The sequence below is a fragment of the Sander lucioperca genome, chromosome 10 (assembly GCF_008315115.2).
Source record: "Sander lucioperca isolate FBNREF2018 chromosome 10, SLUC_FBN_1.2, whole genome shotgun sequence".
Lineage (NCBI taxonomy): Eukaryota > Metazoa > Chordata > Actinopteri > Perciformes > Percidae > Sander > Sander lucioperca.
The window spans coordinates 24,572,420-24,589,434 of record NC_050182.1 but is presented as its reverse complement, the minus strand read 5'-3'; the positions used below and the strand labels follow the sequence as shown (position 1 = coordinate 24,589,434).

Genomic DNA, 17,015 nt, shown 5'->3' with positions numbered 1-17,015 from the left:
ATTGGGCCCAACACTGAACCCTGTGGAACACCACAAGACAGGGGCGATGATGCAGAGTGGGAATCCCCAATAGAGACATCAAACTTCTATCTGAGAGATAGGATGTAAACCAGTCTAGGACCATAGACCTACATCTGAGGCCATCTGAAGGTCATTATGGACTCTCACCAGGGTGGTCTCAGTACAGTGTCTCTTCCTATAGCCTGACTGAAATTTGTCATACAGCTCCAAATTCTCTAAAACAGCTGTAAGTTGATTAGCCACAACCTTTTTGAGAATTTTGGATAACAATGGCAGCTTTGAAATGGGGCAAAAGTTCTTTAAAACTGTTGGGTCCAAATTAGGCTTCTTTATTATAGGTTGGATAGTGGCATGTTTAAAGTAGGACGGGACACAGCCTGTAGCCAGTGAAGAGTTGACAATAGCCACTATACTAGGGCCAATTGCAGGAAGTGCTTTTGAGAATACTGAGGGTGGTATTATATCCTGTGGACAAGAGCACATTTTCATTTTCTTGGTCAGGTTTAGCAAATCATGGAGGCTGATTGGATGGAAAGACTCAATGGTAATAGGCCTAGGTGAAGGAAGGCAGTCTACATGAAGGTGTGACCCAGGCTGAATATTTGATCTAATAGACTCTACCTTATAAATAAAAAATGACAGCAGCCTATTACAGTGATCTTGAGAGCATATTGTAACTCTGCCACATCTATTTCTAAATGTGGCAGAGTTACTTGCAAAATGAAACTAGACTAGAAATAGTCTAAAAAAAAAACACGAAGCAGAGCAGATGAGGAGCTGAGTACCTTGACCATCTTATTGTGGAATGGATCACAACTTTCATAAAGATTCCATATGGTGATGCTCTTTTTTAAAATAGGTCAGCAGAGGCAAATACTGTATGTTTGCAGAAAAATGTAAAGTTATAATTTAGTTTTAGTGCTTATTTTACAAATATCTTATTGAAGGCATCACCTGTTAATGCACAATATTCCAAAGCCACTCAGGAATAAATGAAGTATAAAAAGTGATGCCAAAACTCACAGCTACAACGGTGTCTTTTCGATGGAGTCTGTAAAGGCAGACATGATCTCCTCAAATACAATTCATCTTCTCTAACTGTTTTAAAGACTTCCCCGGGAAGATATGGTTTCTCAAAATCAGAACAAACCAAGCAAGATTTATTTATTTCTATGACAATAAATTAAACCAAGGCTGCTGTTTCTGTTTCTGCAATATGAGCCATCACTGGACAATATCCTGCACTATGCACATTTATCTATTTATCACTCTTTGCTACCTCCAACTGTGCAATATGTCATCTCTATTCATCCGCACCTTACTCATCTGTATATCTGTTTATATACTGCCTTTTATAAGGTTGTTTAATTCTATTCTATTTTTTCATTTCCATTTCCTATACTTTATGTATATTTTTTCTATGTCTACTTAATGTGTATTTGTGTTATTCTGATGTGTGTAAATTTTTTATTTTGAGCTGCTGTAGCACAGGAATTTCCCCAGTGTGGGATTAATAAAGTCTATCTTATCTTATCTTAATTTATCTTAACAAATGGTGTAACAATTAATATGTTTGTATTTGTATTTTTTGCATTTGTATTGATTAATAGTTTACCTTATAAAATGTCATAATAATAATAATAATAATAATAATAATAATAATAATAATAATAATAATAATAATAATAAAAAATATACCCTTCACAACTTTCTGGAGCCCAAGGTGACCTCTTCAAATATCTCTTTTTCTTTCACCAAAAGTCCCAACCCCGAAGATATTCAGTTTATAGTGATGCAAACCAGAATATTTGGTGTTTTTGCTTAATAAATGACAATTAATCAATTAATATTTTTAGGTTTTCTATTGACCGACTAATTGATTAATCAACTCATCATACCAGAAGTAAATTAAACAAACAAAGTGTGGTTTCCATGGAGAATTTAAATCATCCATATTCAGGTTGTGCGACACATGATGCGGGGAGAGGAAATACATGTTTAAAACACAGGACTGTCACTGATTATTACAGCAGAGACAACCTGGGCTTGGCTCACATAATGGCATTAACTGTACTGTCAAATCAGTAACTTTTTTTGACTAACCCCTTATAGGATTATTTGTGGAGGCCAAAACCCATGTTCTATGTGCACTGCTCCACCTGCTGGTTATATTAAGTAGTGCAAAAATCACATTTGAGGCCCACTGTGGTTGGGTGCCTTTGCTAGTAATTAGTGTCTTTCAATTGCTTCATTATTTAGTTTTCTCCATTAATATGAGAACTAATCCAAGCAGATTCCAGAAGAATGGTAAGTAAGAAACAAGTAGCAGATATATTCAGACAAGACTGTGTTTATCTTAAATAAACAATGACTTTGAGTATAAAGAAAAGGGTGTTGACAAATTCCTCACTTGTGCGCCTTTATAAATTTAATGGAGCCTATTTAATGAACAAGAGCAACTGCCCTACTTTTTGTGGAAGATGACAGCCTGAATGTTTGGCTTTGTGTGGTAATCAGACACTAGAAACAGGGCTATGGAACTGTACATATGTCTAATAAAATGTCTGTGTGAACCAAAGAAGAAAAACTCTTTACATGAAACACATCAGATTGAGGCTGCATGATACATCTATTTACCAGATTGGGGCAGGAAGAAAAAGTAAAAAGCAAGAAAACTGTGATGGTTAGGAGGACAGGGGGAGGAGGAGGAGGAGAAGGAGGAGGGAGGAGGAGAGGGAAGGAGGGGAAAGAAGAAAAGACAAAAGATTCATAAAACTAAACTAAAGCAGTTGTGGACGACAGCAAAAGTTGTAAGTACGAGTTAATTATGCTTCTTTTTCACCCGATTTTAACTCATATTATAGCAAATACACAAAAGTGCATCTGCACATGCAGGATCTCTCACATCCTAAGATATTAATGGTAGGATATTTCCTATTGATAGGATGTAAACATTAACTGTAAGAGTGAAAGCTCGGCTGATTTACATCAAAATTTATATTTTACAGTAATGCAATGTGTGGTTGTATGCAGAGTTCATTAAGTACAAGCAGTGAAAAACATGCCACTCTCACAAACAGATCAACAGAGGCATGCACCAAGTTAAACCAGGACAATCCAGAGTTTTCAAATCAGTAATTGCAAATGTGTGACTCTGGGATTATTGGAGCAGAAAAATGCAAAACTATCAATGATCAGGGGGCTTTGTGATGATTGTACAGTGGGAAAGCAGTAATATGTTCTATGAAAAGAAAGCTGGAAAAGAATGTGCGACTGTACCAGAGGAGGGGCGGAGGGGCTCTCAAATAGGGCACAAAAAAACACATTCTTTTGAGAGAACTCACGTCTTGGACTCCAAAGTTACACTGACACATCACGAGAGGAATGATGCAGGGAGGGAGAGGGAAGGAGAAAGAGTGAGGGCCAGACGAAAAACTAATTTTAAGAGGTAGAAACTTTATAAAGTGTCATTTAAAACTTGTTCTTACAGTGGCTTCTCTGCTACTTAATCTGGTTGTTTACAAGCAGTCCAACGTCTACATAAATAAACTGTAGAACAGATTATTCCAATGCAAAATGACATCAGGCACTCCTCTATAACGATGACAACTTATCCAAAACACAGCACTACTCTGTGATTTTAGCTGGAGCAAAACCTTAGGAAAAACATTACAGTGACCTGGGAGCATTTATATACAAGGAGATTAAAGGAAACATAAACAGCAACAAAAATCTTGAGTGCGGATATTGAACAGTTCCACTCTGTGAAATCATTCTGACTCTTTTCCTCTTTGGTTTCCTCCAGCTCGTAAAACTCACCCTCTTACAAGTTGAAGGAATGGGCAGCCTTCCAGTGGTCCTGCTCCTCTGCAGTTTCCACGGTAACGCTGCCAAACAGAACACACAAATCATCATGTTTAATTACGGTTGAGTCGCTGTGTGTTTGTTTTTATGCTGCGAAACACTCCCCTCATGTGGTTTCTGTTCCACAGCGTTCACAGCTGTTGCCCAAGCCCAGCAGCCCGGTAATGCTCTTCTCCTCATAAGCCTTTTTTAGTTATGTTGCATGACATCTGTCAGTCTGTGAGTCATTGCAATGGGTCACTGCTAAGATGTGTTCCCAACCTGATTGTGTTTTCTCTCCTTGTTTCTAGAGAGCACTGACGCCACCTTGCCAGCCAGTGAGTGACAGCAGATTGGAGATGACCTCTGACCTGCCTCTCAGGAGGCCCTGTGAACTGAAAGTTTCCTGTGCTTCATCTTGTCAGTGTGATTGATACATTTTAAATATGTATTGTCTCTTCTGTCTCTGCAGACTGTAGGGAGGAGATGTATCCTTGCACCAGGATGTACTCGGTTCACCGGCCCATCAAGAGATGTATTGGTGCTCTTTGTCTCTACAGGTGGTTTGCAATCTTTCTACCGAACACCAGTTCTAATTTAGCAATTGGGAATTAGTAGTTGGTCCCTTTACTAAAGTAAAAGTAGTGACACCGCAATATAAAACTACACCATGACAAGTAAAAGGCCTGCCTTCATAATTTCATTTTCATCAAGCATCTGAATATTCATGTCTAAATAAGCAACAATCAGAGATTAATTTCAGAAAAAACACGTTTAGTTTTAATTTATCATAAGGACTGTGCAGGAGTGATCTGCTAGCTTAAGCATACAACCCTCAACTGTCATCAGATTTTTGATTAAAATGTTGATAAAACAGCGAGAAGAGCAGAGACAAAAACAATAGTACAGAAATCTTGCATAAAATAAACCAAATCTGCTCATTATAAGAAGCTGATTGAATAAATAATTTCAGGGCCTTTTAGTCAAAGCATATTAGCATTATCAGCAAAATGTATTAACAAAATGTACTTAAAGTATCAGTGCTCGTTATGCTGCAGAATATCCCCTGTCCGTGTTTTGATTGGTTGTTACATGTTAGATGTTATTATTGGATTAATATCACTGATGCATAAATTGGGAAGCAGCTTTTTAATGTTGTTGTTGGTCCAGGTGGAGCAAACATTTTAAAAATGTAATCCAAACAATAACTACTAAAAGTATAAAGTTGCAGAAAAATGACAATACTTTGAGTACAAGTACCTCAAAATTGTACTCCAGACAGTACTTGAGTAAATGTACTGTAACAATCCACCCCTAGTAACTGTAGTTGCACCTTGTGACACCAGGTCAAACTATCACTTCAGCTCTTTTACAATACTCATGATGTTAATGTTTTCTCCTACTTCTGACGCAGCCTTCCTCGTGTCTACGTGATCAACAATGAGATCTGCATGAGGACGGTGTGCCAACAGGATGACTATCTGAAAGGTGAGATACTCGCGACTGGAATACTCTGCAAAAGATTCTCAAACTGGACAAACTCATTTCCATTTCATCCCTCAAACCCATCATATCATCCTTGTTCACTGACATATGCAGTTGCTTCTCTACATAATAATTTTTCCAGCTAAATATTTGAATGGTTTCTCCCTCCCTTACTCACCCATGTACCTGTGCACTTCTCTCGTTATAAGTGTTTACTGTTGTCTGTGTAGTATTTCAAATTGTATTTTATGTAATTTCTATGCATTTCTAATGTATTTATTTTCTAGCCCTCCTTCCCTTTCCCTAAGTGGCTTTGCCAATTGTCAGGCCGCCATTGTAAATAAGAACCTGTTCTTAATGACTTGCCTGTAAAAATAAAGGTGAAAAAAAAAAAAACTCTACATGTAAAACAAGCACGTTGTTGGATATACGTGATCATGCATTTACAGAAATGATCCGTCTTTTGCACATTACAGCCGAACTGTGCAGAGAGTTGTCCGGGTGGCCCAGGCGTGTTGAGAGGTCATCTAATAGGAAACGCTGTCGCAATCGCCGTAGCAACCCCAAAACCTGGGCAAACAAGGCCTGATGGGGCCCAGGATGGCGATGTGACCACCTCTGAGGATGGAGCCTCAAACCAGGGACGTCGTCAAATAAAAACAGCCCATAACACCATAAATCAACCACTCGACACCTGTGGGCCTTTGTTTTTTCTCTTTCACACATACACACAAGTGTGCAGAGTCATATCTGTTTATGTATTAGTCTTTTGTGTGTGAAATATTGAAGCTCATTTCATCTGTGTTTTTTGACACAGATCATGTCTTCCATGGTTTACGATCCATTAAAGGTACTGTAGTAATGGGCCTATAGCAGCACTGAGTCATTTCATTGTACAAAGAAAGACCCACTCTATGTATATCTTTATGTTTTTCTTTGCATATACATTTCCATATTCATATACAGTTTGAATAACAAGTAACATTTGGGAGAGATGCATATAATTTAAACAGTAAACAAACACTGACAGACATTGTTTAGGGTTTTACACTCACACAGTCTCTGTATTCCAATCAAAATCTATCGTCACACCACTTGTCAGCTGTCACAACACATGTGCATGTGATACCAGTGCAACATAAGCCATCTCTCTGTACATGACAATATCACAACAAAACACTTCATCAAACACAGACTAGCTTGGTCCCACATTGCATTTGCCTGCATCAGAATACCATTAACATTACATCTTAACATGGAATTGAAGTTCACAGTTAAAACCCAGTTTGTACAGTACAACATGCTGTGTGATTGAGGTCTGCGACCTGACCACCTTCTCTAAAAAAGAGAGAAGCAGATGAATGTCTCCCCAGACTGACTGAACAGTGCAGAAACACAGACCTATTCATTGAGGAGGAGAGAGGTCGTGACCTAAATGACTCACCAGTCGCAGCTTTAACAGCTGGGCTGAGTAGAGATGACATAACATGGACTAAATCATTTTGGTTTCCCCCTTGAGGCAAAGATAAAAGCACTTGATGCCTCTCTTTCTTTCGCTAACACCCTATCGCATCAAACATTCTTAATTCTCTGTCTCTTTGTACTGCTTTACAGTTAAAACAATGCACACAGTGCCAAGGACCCATCCCCTGTGAAATATGTGTTCAACAGCTGCAGCTCAATTTGAAATGTCCTCTCAAATTGATGCCGCAGAGCCACTAGAGAGCGCTAGAGAGCACAACTAGTCTGTAAATCAGCTTCTTTCAAGTAAAATCATTGTGTGGTAAACTTCACCTTAACGTAAGTCGAATATTTGAACAATCCCTGTGTTAAATGCAGACTTTATGCATTACTAACTACGTAGACAGAGTAGACTGCCAGTCAGTGCATATAGTCAGTCCCACTGCTGGGGACTTGAGAGATCAAATAAGCTACAGTACATACAGATGACAACATCAATGACAAGAATTACAAACTACCAACAATATATACATTTAAAATAAATATTCTCTGTACAGAAATTCATTCATTATTATATTTAATTCGGTTTCATCAATCAGATGTTTCTGATTATGTCTCCCTTGCTCATATTTCTATTGTGTATACTCTACGATAGAAATCAGCAAATAAACCATTAAGACGAGGACAAAAAGGGCAAAAGCTGAATTCAAATGGGAAAATGGAAACTAGAGAGCTAGATTGGATATACGGAAGGAGAGAGGGAAGAGGATCCCCAAGTAGGATGGGGGTGGGGGGTGGGTGGAGTGGAGAGTGTGATGGCCTATAGTTGTAACTCTTTCTAATTAAGACTGGATTACGAGGTCAGGGTGTATCTCTGGCTAAGAGCAAAAGCCATGAGGGACTGAACTAAAATAAAACAAACTAGCACAGGGGGTTACCCTGCTTGGCAGGGAGAGATACGGGACCCCATAACGGGGGGAAACAAAAGTTGCAAAATGTGCTGCATTGTTTACAGAGAGATAAGTGGGAGACAAACAAAATGTATCCCTCCTCACTTCGTGGATACGGAGTCAAAGTCTCCCCACAGGTCTGAGCTGGCTGTGGTGGTGGGGTCGGAGGGAGCTGCTGAGTTGGAGTTACTGGTGTCCAGGTCAAGCAAAAAACCTGGTTAAAAAAAATAAATAAATACTGAAACATAATGCACCTCTGAAAAAGTAACAAAAACATAGATTTCTGATGTGACGGTTTGTTTCTTATCAGTCTAAGAATTCAGCAACTTTAGGCAGGATTACAAGAAATGTAAAATCTTTATTTTACAAGTAATTTTACCTGCTACGATGTCTAACAATTATAGTTTGCTAAAGGGTAAGTTCACCCAAATAACAAATAAACATACAGTACTTTCCTCCTCACTCACCCTAGTGGTATCTAGCCATGCAGATTTAGTATTATATGCTGAGGTTTTGAGATATCGACCTCTAAAACGTCTTCCATTAGCCAAACACAATGGAAGTGAATGGGGCTTCATTTGTGCTGCTTTAACCATTGAAAACTCAAAAGCAATGAGTCGTTCAACAAACAGTCTCCCATTTACTCTGGGTAATCCACACACTTTATTATTAACAGTTTTCTTGGGGGCTATTTCTTTGGAAGAGAGGAGTTTCAATGAAAATGTTCAACGAGAGGTCTGTGGATTATCCTGAGAAATTGGGACATCATTTTGTGGAAATTGCATTTTTTCAATGCTTTGAGCACCACAACCAAACTTCCATACACCTTCATTGTATTCAAATGGCTGCAGAAATTTCAGAGACAAGCATCACCAAACTTCAGCACATGAAACCGAAACTGTGTGCATGACTAAACACCACTTGGAGTGCGTTGAAAACAATTTCAGTTTTTTGATATAAACTAGTGTGATTTTCAGTTTAAAAGCGTCTTTGCTACAAAGGGCCAGAGAGGACAGGGGCAACAATATTTTCTTTAAAGGAAAATTCCAGTATTTTACAACTGGAGTCATAGTTTTGGTTACTATCCCTACAGGTCAGCATAACATTGCACTCACCACTTTCATTGTAAAGACTGTTGAAACAAGTGCTCCACTGGAAACAGCTTTACAACAGTCCCCAATGGGGCAAAGGAAATACAAGCTTTCAACAACGAAAAACTTTCCTCTGGTTTACATTGACTATTAACATGAACTCTCAATCTGTATGACTTCTGAGGTCACACTCTATGTCCCAATGTGAATGAAACAGCTGCACTGATCTAGAACAACCTATAGGTTGAACACGGATGTAAAGCTGCAATGCAATGGATCATTGGGGTAATAATGTTAAACATTTAACCTTCCTTTAGGACAATTAAGTTAAAGGACAATTCCGGCACAAAATCAACCTAGGGGTTAATAACACATGGGTACAGAGTTGACCGTTCTCTGGGATATGTTTTCATGCTAATCGAATGTGATCAGTTTTAGCGCAAACCGCTAATTAGCTTATAAAGCTAGTCGTCGGGGCATGTGAAAGTAAAAAGAAATCACTATTTCTATACCACTAACAATGCTCAAAATAGCACCACACTTCCACGGTAGCATAATGAGGGTCCCTACATGTAAACCGAAGCATTGAGAACTTTTTTTCCCAAGATGGCGCCTGCCTAATAAACTGTCCGCACACTAACAAAGTTACATGTAGGGACCCTCATTATGCTACCGTGGAAGTGTGGTGCTATTTTGAGCGTTGTTAGTGGTATAGAAATAGCAATTTCTTTTTACTTTCGCATGCCCCGACGACTAGCTTTATAAGCTAATTAGTGGTTTGCGATAAAACTGGTCACATTCGATTAGCAGAGAACGGTCGACTCGGTACCCATGTGTTATTAACCCCTAGGTTCATTTTGCTTGGAATTGTCCTTTAAGATTGAGTTAAGATTGGGCTGGCTGTCTCTACAGTAACAGTGGTGAGGACAATGCTATGCTTACTGATAGATATGTTGACCAAAAGAACAACCATCGGTCTCCAAATTTAGTTTTCTCATGATCATGGGAAATCATTTTTGTGATTTCAACATAACACAATAAATACATATACCATATATATATATATATATATATATATATATAACACATATATATGGTGTGATCCTGATATAACAAGCTATCAAATTACTTTCTTGTGATTATGGAATAATTATTGTGGGATATATAGGATAACAGAGCATCTTATGTGGAGATCATGATGTATTTATTTCCAGATGATGAGAAAACAAAGCGCAAGACAGACTGTAGGTGCATGACCTCGCCGGCTTTCTGTACTGTAGTGTTACAATTACCCACCGGTGTCACTTCCTCCTGCAGATGGTTGTGTGTTATGATTGGTAGATCTGGACGAAGGAGGTGGGGCTAACTTGCCCCCAGGAGGAGGTGGAAGAAGCCCAAAGCCACCTGAACTCTGTGGGCGGGACCTGTCCTTCTTTTTTGATTGCTGGAAAAGGTATAATTAGGAGAACCCAAAACTCAGTGAGTGTGTGGGTTTATACAAGTTCCCAGATTGTTTGTCAAGACCACAGAGAAAACATACTAAAAGAGATTAAAAAAAGTTTAAATAGTAGTATACATTTGGTAGTTCAATCGTCAAACTGAGAGCAATTTTGCTCTTCCACTAACCAACCTTATAAACATTAAGTTGAATGAAAATAAGGTTACCCCAATATTGAGAGTAATGGTCTGTCCTTCTTTGAAGCCTAGGTCCAGTTTAGGGGTGGTGTCTGGAGCCTGCTCCTGCTTCTTAAATTCATCTTCCTGTTTCACCCACCTGGAGAAGACGAGGAGAGACAGAAAAGGCAAAAGTATTACGAGATAGTTAAATAAACCAGAATAAATAAGTTCACTACTTAATTAGTTATTATTCGTGACACACTATGAAGCAGCTGCATACTTGAAGTGGTCTTGAAGTGCAACATTGAAGTCAAAGGAATCGCCTCTGTCTCCAAACCCAATGCCTATGAACGCACTTCGGCCTATGAGAGGAATGAACACAACAAACAAGGGTTAGGGTTTAGTAAGAGATTTGCGAGGTAGTGCACACAAAAGCGCACTAAACCTGGCAGTTTCTCGCAATAATCTGTACACTACAATTAAACAGTTTCACATCTCTGCTCTGGATCATCCTGTTCAAACATGTTCTAAATTATGAGCACATTTACAAAATATTTATAGCTTAGCAACAAACAGTTTACCCACCGTTGTCATCCTGGATGCGGAGCACAAAGTAACGGCTTGAGTCACTAACTGTTTCCACTGTGATGCCAGGGTACTCGACCACTGGTGCTTGGGCAAACAGCTCCCCTGTAGAACAAAAAAAATATGTTCATTATCTATTTGGCAAAATGGTCCAGTGGAAATTTGGATCACGAAGAGACACTAAAAAAAACTCAACTAAGAAATCCTCAGATTTATAATAGGGCAAGAAAGTAAACATTTGGCTTATGCTGGGCAAGATGGATCCAACTTCTAGTATTCAGATCATATAACAAATGGGGCAATATAAAGTATAATCCAAGGACAACAACCATGCCAACATCTGAAATGCACAGACAGAAAGAGATTATCAGCCTGTTTGCTTCAAAATAAACTGCATGCTTGGACGTGGGCTGGGTCACCTTGGAATAGATGAGTAACAGAGAGGGGGATGTTGAACACAGTGAAATGATTTACAACAGCGACAGTGCCAGTAAACAATGGCACTGTTCTGTCTGCTTCTCTCTCACCAGAGATTTTGTCTTCCAATTTCACGTAGGCCACTTTGCCCCGGGCCGTCACACGCATGCGTCCTGTCCAGTCGGGGGCATCCAGCTTCCAATCAGCAGCCCTGGGACACAAATACACACAGGCAGTCAAGGAGATGTAGTGTGATGTAGGTAAATTGGTGACAGCGGTTCATTGAAACTGATGTTGACACGGATGGGGAGAATAGGCAAGAAAAACAAGAGATTTGTGTTTTGGGTGCACGTGTCTGTTGTTATGATTCGTCCAAAACTCAGACACACTGTAGCTCTAGTTTGGGCTATTTTCTATGTGAACAGACCGTGACTAAGGCATCAGACCTACGGCTGAAATATTACATCATCACCCTTACTCATTGTACATATGGTCACTGGTTAACCAATCATGTGTCTCATGGGCCTATGCTACTGTTTGGTTGGTGTGAAATCTACTCAGATGCAGCTGGAGCACCAGCCAATGAAAAAGGGCATAAACAATTCAATGTCAACCTTTTCAACAACACAACAGCTCTCCTGCATAACTCAGAAACAGATAAAGGTGTCTGTCAGGACAACACTTGTCTTTCAGTTTGATTACCCATGGCCATGTTTAACCTTTCTTCATCAAACAGCATCGACCCTGCTGAAGTGTCCTTGAGCAAGGCTTTTTTACAGCTCCAGGGATGCTGCTCTGTTATACTGCCTACTACCTAAATGTCAGACAAGCAAAATAAGAGTCTCTAGAGCTAAATAAAATGTAATTACCAAGAAAGTTGTCCTATAAAATCACTTTTAAGCAGTGTAAGCATTATTTATCCTGATGTGCCATTGGACGACAGCATATTAACTGACAGGAATGTAACCCATCCATCCCAGTCCCTGTTTAGAGGGCTAACGCAGTGCAGGTATAACCGTACGTATTTCCCATGATGACCTTGCAAATCATACAATAACAACCAGCACAAACACCGCCGTTACTTGAGCCTCCGTGATGATTAGGGGATGAGCTCGGTAGGTAGGTCGCCGAGGCAACGACTCCTAACGGCTGCAGCTCGCGGATGCTGGGTCAGAAATCTTGCCATCAGGCCGCTGCTCCCCCTCACCTGATAGCCCGGTTGGAAGCTCTCGGTGGGATTCGGTAAACGTTGACTTCAGGTTTGACACAGAGGACCGCCTCGTACTCGGACTGACCGTCAGTCGCCATCTTGACTTTTACTCAGTCGGTGCACGCCACCGTTGGTGGTGACGGTGAGTGGCGTGTCCGACCGTGCGGCGTTAAAGCGTGACCGTAATAGACGGTGTATTTGCGCACAAACTGGCGACCCAGCTTCACTGCTACTGTTTCAGTGATGCCCTTAAAGGGACATTCCAGCAATTATACACACAAAGATATTTTACTTAACATGGAAAGTACATAAGTACTTCTGAGCCTGCATCAACTAAATGAAAATATCTTAAGTGACATCACATGAGTAGTTTTGGCTTGGGCTCGGAGACTGTACAGCAAACCTAGCTACATTACAAACTGGGGCATGCCATGGAGTTTGAAAGAAATGAGTGTTGACTTGTATTAGGAGCTAACATTTAGGATATCTCTGTCTCTGCTGCTTCAATTTGAACCATTTACGTGTTTGCTTATGTCTCTCCCATAATTTGTCACTATAGTTCACTTTTAATTTGCAGTCAGTCCAATGCTCAACACTTATTAGCTGTTAGCTGGATACACCACCAGTTAGCGGAAGTTCTATAATAATTTTTGAAAAGCTAATGTTAGCTTGGCTAACATAAGTTAACATCAACAACACAAGACATAATTATCGCATTGTTTTATTTCACATGACCATATTGCTACAGAAACAGCAAGCAGCAGCTACCTAATGTTGCAAGCCTTGCCACAACTTTTCTCAGTTTTTCTCATTCTCAGTAAAAGCAGTTGTAGTGATGGACCAACACCAACATGTTTTTTCTATACAGACTTAATGATAGACCTAATGGTAACACCAGATCACAGGTCACAGGTATTTTTCACAGTCCAAGAAGCTTGAAGGCATCTCTTAAATCTTCTGTTTCAAAAGGCTGAGAAAGAAAGAAAGGGAGGAAGGAAGAAAACATGTAATTATTAGAATTTTTAAACAAATCTTGATTGGTTTGACTTAAGACTGTAGATTGAAGAAAGACATGCAGTATAGTAACTATTGTACCTGGAGGATGCGGTTGAGTTTTCTGGCAAGGCGAACAGAGTTTGGGTGCAGCTCTTCCCAGGCCTTGAAGTTGCTTTGCTTACGATCCACAAAGGTCTGCCAGCAATAAAAGAAGTCTGAAGAGAGAGAGGAAAAAATGATCATTGTTCACATCCAGAAAGCGACCATGATAAGGAAAACAATGACTTTTTAAGTGGAATCTGGCTTGTTTGATCTTCTGTTAGTTTCTTGCTCTAGAATCATATAGCCTACACATCATCTCTACCACATATACACCAATTTATGCCTCCACCTTTGTAACTCATGACTGTGATCTGCACGCCAGCTTTTTTCAACATTCTTAGGCCATCTCTTTCAGGGCTGTTCTCCATGTCACAGAAGTAAAGGCGAGAGACGAAAATCCTTAGGCGAAGGTTGGGCGTCCGGCTGAGGAACTGGGACAGTCTGATGGAGCAGTTGGCACAAGGAGACCAGGAGCAGAACCAGGTGATGGAGTAACTGAGCCTCCTCTCTCCAGTACCTCCGCATCCCCACAAACCAGGGCACAAGGCTCCAAGGTAGCGCAGGAACAGCAGCTATGGAGAATGAAAAAAATAACAGGGATAAAATCATCCTATACTTTTAATTGTTATTTTCTGCCTTTCCCCCATCTTGACCCACATAACTTACCTCTACATGGCAGCCATTGCGATTGCGGAGGTGTCCAAAGTCAAAGGATAAGGAGTCTGGCCCCACTCGCCTCTTCACTACAAAGCAGAGATATGTCTCATGCCGACCCCTTGCCCAGCGCATGTTCTTGTAATGGTAGATGAACTTTTTTCTGGGCAAAAGCACACTGAGACAGAGGGATAAAAGGTGTCCTTTTTATTAGGTAATGACATATGAGCGCAGTACATCCTACCTAAAGAATACTTAAAAAGTTCTTTTTTAAATAATAGATCCACTTAAAAAAAATGTGCAATCTGAATTTATCAGTCAACATTTAATCAGTAATAATGCTGTTCTCGAAAGCGTTGCTGTTCTGTAAACAGAATTTGTTGGCGACAGAATCTCAGTAGTATTCTGTAATTATGCCAGGAAAGTATATGAGACCAATTCTGTAAAGAAACTCATTAAATTACCATTTTAACTTATTATTAGTCAGATAACTCACACATGAATTCAAGTTTGATACCTACAGTAATTAGCACAATAAACTCATGTAAAACCTGTGGTTAACCAAATGTGAGTAATCGATAGTCAGAAGACAACTAACATTCACTGCTTTTTTTCACTCTCAGTTTCACAACTTTTAGCAAAACCAGGACATTAAAGGCCTTCATCACTCATTAATACTGAAACCTCAATTGATGATGCTCAAAGGTGGTATAGTGCCATAATTATTTAAACAGAATTTCACTAAAGAATATTTTTATACTAGTATCAAAGTATCATCACTTGTAAAAACCCTTTTTTCATTTAACAGTATGCATGTGTAATCTGTATAAATATGTGTCAAATAGAAAGACATACATCATATAAATAGAATGTATCCATTTTGCTCACCTGTCTAGCTTTGTAATCATTTCGAAAGACGCGCTTTGCTTTCTTACTCGGCGGGTGCAATAAATGGAGGTAAATGACAAAGAGTGAAAGTGTGTGTGTGTGTGTGTGTGTGTGTGTGTGTGTGTGTGTGTGTGTGTGTGTGTGTGTGTGTGTGTGTGTGTGTGTGTGTTGGGGGGTTAAAGGGAGGGAACTGAGAACATATACCTCTAAACATAAACATCCTGCAGACAACAGAGGCAGCTTCTGGTTGGACAGAATGATTTTTCAAAGTACATTCAGGGGGCGTGATACAAAAGAGATGGATGGATTGTATTTTCTTGCTGCAAAACAATAAAAGCTATAAATAAATTGCTCATCTTCTAAATTCTTTTAAGGGCATCACATTTTCCTGTGTTTTAAACATTTTAACGTTAGTTCACATGGTGATTGAAGTGAAACCATTCTTTTGGTTACAAGGCAATAAAGGCATTTTATTGGTGGAAGTAGATTACACAACAAAGATTTTACTAAATCTGAGTGAACACACATGAGAGGACGAGTGTTTGACGTGATTTGTAACCTTTGGAATTTTTACATACGTCAGTAAACTGAGCCAATTGGCTGGAACTTTCATAACACTTAAGACTCATCCAGTCTCTGGCCCTTCCACTTTAGTTTTCCCAGATCATTAGGTAAAAGCTTCAAGATACCTTCTCACCTTGATCCACAGTGGGATCGCCACCAACCCCTCCTGCTATTCAGCCTTTCCACTTAACTTGTTCCCTCACATCCTCTGGGCACCAAAATTTGGTGGAGCCATAGGTGTTCCCAGACCTTGGAGGCCCCTGACACCTACTTCATCCTCTGATCTGGGATTTCCCAAACTGTGTCAGACTGGGAGCAGAACTGTAGTCGACCTCCCTCACCCTACGTGTGTGCTAGAACGGCCGGCCAGCTGACCGACCACAGTGTGTGAATAAATCTCACTCATAAGCCTTTGAACCATCAGATGCTGTCATCCGTCCTTGCCAAATCAGGATGTGTATTATTTTGCTCTCGTCTTTTCTTTGCTCTGTCTGTTTTAGCTCTGGCCCAGTCTGCTCACTCAGTGGCACTGCATGCAGGCATCCTACTTTCCCATGACTCCCCTCACCCTCTCATGCACTCTGTGGTTTGGGGAATTCACCGTTTCCCAGGGTGGCTGTTTTTGGAGCTCATCTGTGTGTGTGTATGTGTGCATGTATGTGTGTGTGTGTGTGTGTGTGTGTGTGTGTGTGTGTGTGTGTGTGTGTGTGTGTGTGTGTGTGTGTGTGTGTGTGTGTTAGCCATCTGTATGAGCATGTAATTAACACAGTCTATATGTTATACATCATCTGGAACTAATTTATCTAATTTATCCTATGATTGTGTGGTGCCCCGAAATTCTGAGTGATTCGTGTGTGTGTGTGTGTGTGTGTGTGTGTGTGTGTGTGTGTCTGCATGATCTGAGCGACCTCACATCATATTGCATTACTCTTACGGTGCACTAAGCCTAATGTCTCTGCACATTTGATCTTGTGTGCATGTGTCTTTTCTCGACTTTAAGAGGCTGATCAAATGCCAAACTATATGTAACCACTTCCTACCCAGCTCTCTGGGTTTGACCACAGTTGACCAAGGTCATCTCACAGTCACACATGAATGCTCACGTGCACTACCACTGCTCCGATGTGTGTG

At 40.0% G+C, this 17,015-nt stretch overlaps 3 protein-coding genes across 3 annotated transcripts; 1 reads left to right on the top strand and 2 right to left on the bottom strand.

Annotated features, from left to right (window-relative positions):
- Nucleotides 1-2,708: 2,708 nt before the first annotated feature.
- On the top strand, nucleotides 2,709-6,215 carry mfap5 (microfibril associated protein 5). The gene is made up of 7 exons (XM_031299573.1): nucleotides 2,709-2,831; nucleotides 3,827-3,902; nucleotides 4,014-4,046; nucleotides 4,176-4,202; nucleotides 4,337-4,424; nucleotides 5,279-5,352; nucleotides 5,826-6,215. Exons 2-7 carry the CDS (start codon nucleotides 3,860-3,862, stop codon nucleotides 5,936-5,938), a joined length of 378 nt encoding a protein of 125 aa, XP_031155433.1. The 5' UTR covers nucleotides 2,709-2,831; nucleotides 3,827-3,859; the 3' UTR covers nucleotides 5,939-6,215.
- Nucleotides 6,216-6,260: 45 nt separating this feature from the next.
- LOC116049670 (adaptin ear-binding coat-associated protein 1-like) lies at nucleotides 6,261-12,930 on the bottom strand. The gene is made up of 7 exons (XM_031299560.2): nucleotides 12,678-12,930; nucleotides 11,581-11,681; nucleotides 11,054-11,158; nucleotides 10,749-10,830; nucleotides 10,517-10,625; nucleotides 10,148-10,295; nucleotides 6,261-7,974 (listed from the first exon to the last, which is right to left on the bottom strand). The coding sequence occupies exons 1-7, from the start codon at nucleotides 12,776-12,778 to the stop codon at nucleotides 7,862-7,864; spliced, it is 759 nt and encodes a 252-aa protein (XP_031155420.1). The 5' UTR covers nucleotides 12,779-12,930; the 3' UTR covers nucleotides 6,261-7,861.
- A 627-nt stretch (nucleotides 12,931-13,557) lies between these two features.
- aicda (activation-induced cytidine deaminase) lies at nucleotides 13,558-15,456 on the bottom strand. The gene is made up of 5 exons (XM_031299564.2): nucleotides 15,321-15,456; nucleotides 14,445-14,610; nucleotides 14,068-14,350; nucleotides 13,776-13,891; nucleotides 13,558-13,650 (listed from the first exon to the last, which is right to left on the bottom strand). Exons 1-5 carry the CDS (start codon nucleotides 15,338-15,340, stop codon nucleotides 13,600-13,602), a joined length of 636 nt encoding a protein of 211 aa, XP_031155424.1. The 5' UTR covers nucleotides 15,341-15,456; the 3' UTR covers nucleotides 13,558-13,599.
- Between the last annotated feature and the right edge of the window lie 1,559 nt (nucleotides 15,457-17,015).

Coding starts and splice junctions, on each gene's coding strand:
- mfap5 (XM_031299573.1), top strand. CDS start 3,860: ATGGGCAGCCTTCCAGTGGTCCTGCTCCTCTGCAGTTTCCACG. Junction 4,047..4,175: donor TGCCCAAGCCCAGCAGCCCG/GTAATGCTCTTC, acceptor CCTTGTTTCTAG/AGAGCACTGACGCCACCTTG. Junction 4,425..5,278: donor GGTGCTCTTTGTCTCTACAG/GTGGTTTGCAAT, acceptor CTTCTGACGCAG/CCTTCCTCGTGTCTACGTGA.
- LOC116049670 (XM_031299560.2), bottom strand. CDS start 12,778: ATGGCGACTGACGGTCAGTCCGAGTACGAGGCGGTCCTCTGTGTCAAA. Junction 10,626..10,748: donor GCACTTCAAGACCACTTCAA/GTATGCAGCTGC, acceptor CGTCTTCTCCAG/GTGGGTGAAACAGGAAGATG. Junction 7,975..10,147: donor TGCAGGAGGAAGTGACACCG/GTGGGTAATTGT, acceptor TTTTTTAACCAG/GTTTTTTGCTTGACCTGGAC.
- aicda (XM_031299564.2), bottom strand. CDS start 15,340: ATGATTACAAAGCTAGACAG. Junction 14,351..14,444: donor GCAATGGCTGCCATGTAGAG/GTAAGTTATGTG, acceptor CATTCTCCATAG/CTGCTGTTCCTGCGCTACCT. Junction 13,651..13,775: donor AACTCAACCGCATCCTCCAG/GTACAATAGTTA, acceptor TTTCTTTCTCAG/CCTTTTGAAACAGAAGATTT.